This window comes from Abramis brama, assembly GCF_963993115.1.
Source record: "Abramis brama genome assembly, chromosome: 3".
In the NCBI taxonomy this organism is placed as follows: Eukaryota; Metazoa; Chordata; class Actinopteri; order Cypriniformes; family Leuciscidae; genus Abramis; species Abramis brama.
This window is the reverse complement of record NC_139965.1, coordinates 50037731-50040377: the sequence shown is the minus strand read 5'-3', so window position 1 is coordinate 50040377 and position 2647 is coordinate 50037731. Positions and strand designations below refer to the sequence as shown.

Here is a 2647-nt window from a genome sequence, read left to right as displayed (position 1 = left end):
ACTTCCTGAAGTTTTGTTTTGTTTTCTTTAGAAAGTTAGACTTGGTTGTTTTAGACTTCCAGATGCAATTTTGTCTACATGTAACAATCCCTCAGCAAGTTATAGCAATTTATAATAATATTATTCTAGGCGTTTTTGAGTAAAAACAGGTGTATTACATTTACTGACAATGTAGATGTGTCCAAATAAGTTCTGGGAGTAAAGTAAATTGAAAAGTTGTTATATTACAACAGAACACTGAAGCAAACATTTTTCTTCAGAAAATTATATTATAATTTGAACATGAACAACAAATGCAAACAATATAACAAGTAGTGACAACTGTGCAATATAAATACTAACAATACAATGTACAGAGTGCAAATTAACAAATGGTTCAAATAATCTTCACAAACTAAATACAAAAATAAATAAACAGTGCAAATGAATAAATGGTTCATTGAGGGTAATTATACAGAGTGCTAATGAACAAATAGTGCAAATAATATTCACAAACTTAATACAAATAGATAAATAAAGTGCAAATGATTCAAACAATCTTCTCAAACTGTATACGTTACATAATATAATAACCAAACTGGATTGCGTGACGACAGTCCTAAGGTTTATGTGCCACCTTGTGACCCCCTGCTCCTATGCCACTGACTGAAGCAGTTTCTGTGGGCGACAAGACACAGGGCCACATCACAGCGTGCGCACTTCCAAATAGTGCGCTTCTTGCAGAGCACGCAGCACCGCCGGCCCTTTGTTGCCGTGTCTGCTGACCTCAGTCTCTCAAATGAGGAACTTCCCTCCTCCTCTTCCTCCACACAGGCCAATGACTCAGGTAGGCACTGTGGCGCTCTGGGTGGCACATCACTGCCTTTTGGGACTCCACACAGCTCTGCAGACAACTCCTCCATGAACTGGCTGTGAGACATGAGCACAGTCTCTGATGTCCGACACATCTCTTTGTACAAAACATAGCTGTTGGTTGCAGCCATGTCAATGAAGTGGTACAGCAGTGTCCTGTACCACCTGTTGGACCTTTTAAGAACAGAGTAATACTGGAGGAGCTGGTCAGAAAGGTCTACCCCTCCCATGTATTTGTTGTAGTCTAGCACACAGCAAGGTGCTGTGATGCTTTTTTTCTGCCACCTCTCAGTTTCCTTGCTGCGCACGTTTCTGGTGACAGTGCCTCCATCAAAGGCTTGGTGTATAGTAGAGCAAACTGACACTTCTCTCGTGTCCATCCATTTCACAAACAACAGTTCCTGATGTCTGATCCATCGGATTGAACCCCTGGGGCTCCGTGATGTCAGTGCATTGTTCTTGGTGTTAGGTGTATTCCTGCGTGAATCACGGAATGTACCACATACAACAAAACCATTGGCATACAAGTCACTAAAAAGTTTTGGGCTTGTATAGAAATTATCAACATATAAATGATAACCTCTGCCCAAGAATGATGAATCCATGAGGCTGCTGACAACATCGTATGAGAGACCCTGCCCTGAAACGAATCGGCTCTTTCCAGTGTAAATGGAGAAATCGCAGGTGTACCCATTGCTAGAGTCAGCAAGCACAAACAGCTTAACACCCCACTTAGTTGGCTTGGCCTTCATGTACTGTCTGAGCCCAATTTTAGCTTTTGTGGCCACCATTCTTTCATTGATGGCAATTTGCTTTCTAGGTTGCCAAAATGCCTTGCATGCATGCTTTATAGTTGTGTAAAGAGGCTGGAGACGCTGGAGAGGATCATACTCAGGGGTGCCCTTTTTCTGGTCATTTACAACGTCATGTTCTGGGTTACTCATGTGAACAGTTCTGCTAATTGCCATGAACCTATCTCTGGTCATGATTGTAGCAGGGAAGTGTACACTTAGCTGCGATCCCTTCCTCCAGTAGTCTCTAACTTTTGGGAGTTTTACAAGTGCCATATAAATCATAAGGCCCACATACACCAGAAAATTGGCAGGCTGCAGCTCTTCCCAAACAAACTTCTTCCCCTTGGCATGCTCCTTTTCTGCATTCATATTGGAGTTGTGACAGATTATCTTGACAGCTTTGTCACTAAAAAAACTGTCTGAAAATTTGTGCAGGAGAGTATGTCACACCCACAAAACCCTGTAATCCAGGGGTTCTTTTTGGGAAAAAGGATGGAAGCTGCTGGACATTATCTGTCACCTCAGGTCCATTCCACTCAGCTCCTGGCTCATGAGATGTTGTGTCCCTTTCTGCTCCACTGTCTCTTCCCCTTCCTCGCCCCTTTCCTCGCCCCTTTCCTCTCCCTCTCCCTCTCCCTCTCCCTCTCCCTCTCAGGGGGGCTGCTATGGAGGGAGGATTTGGTGTGACCCTCTGTCTCCTCTGCTGGCCCTCTGGAGGCCTATTCCACTCAGCTCCTGGCTCATCTGGGGCATGAGGTCTTGTGTCTCCCTGTTCCCTTCCTGCTCCACTGTCTCTTCCTCTTCTTCTCTCTCTGTCTGTCAGGGGGGCTGCTATGGAGGAAGGATTTGGTGTGACCCTTTGTCTCCTCGGCGGGCACTCTAGAGGCCCATTCCACCCAGCTCCAGGCTCCTCTTGGGCATGAGGTGTTGTGTCTCCCTGCCACCTTTCTGCTCCATTGTCTCTTCCTCTCCCTCTTCCCATCCCAGTCAGGGAGGCTGGT

General features: G+C 45.0%; 1 protein-coding gene across 1 annotated transcript; it reads right to left on the bottom strand.

Annotated features, from left to right (window-relative positions):
• Positions 1 to 605: 605 nt before the first annotated feature.
• On the bottom strand, positions 606 to 2015 carry LOC311079927 (piggyBac transposable element-derived protein 4; the record flags this gene model as incomplete). Its single annotated transcript, XM_084109648.1, has 1 exon — positions 606 to 2015. One exon carries the CDS (start codon positions 2013 to 2015, stop codon positions 606 to 608), a length of 1410 nt encoding a protein of 469 aa, XP_083965774.1.
• Between the last annotated feature and the right edge of the window lie 632 nt (positions 2016 to 2647).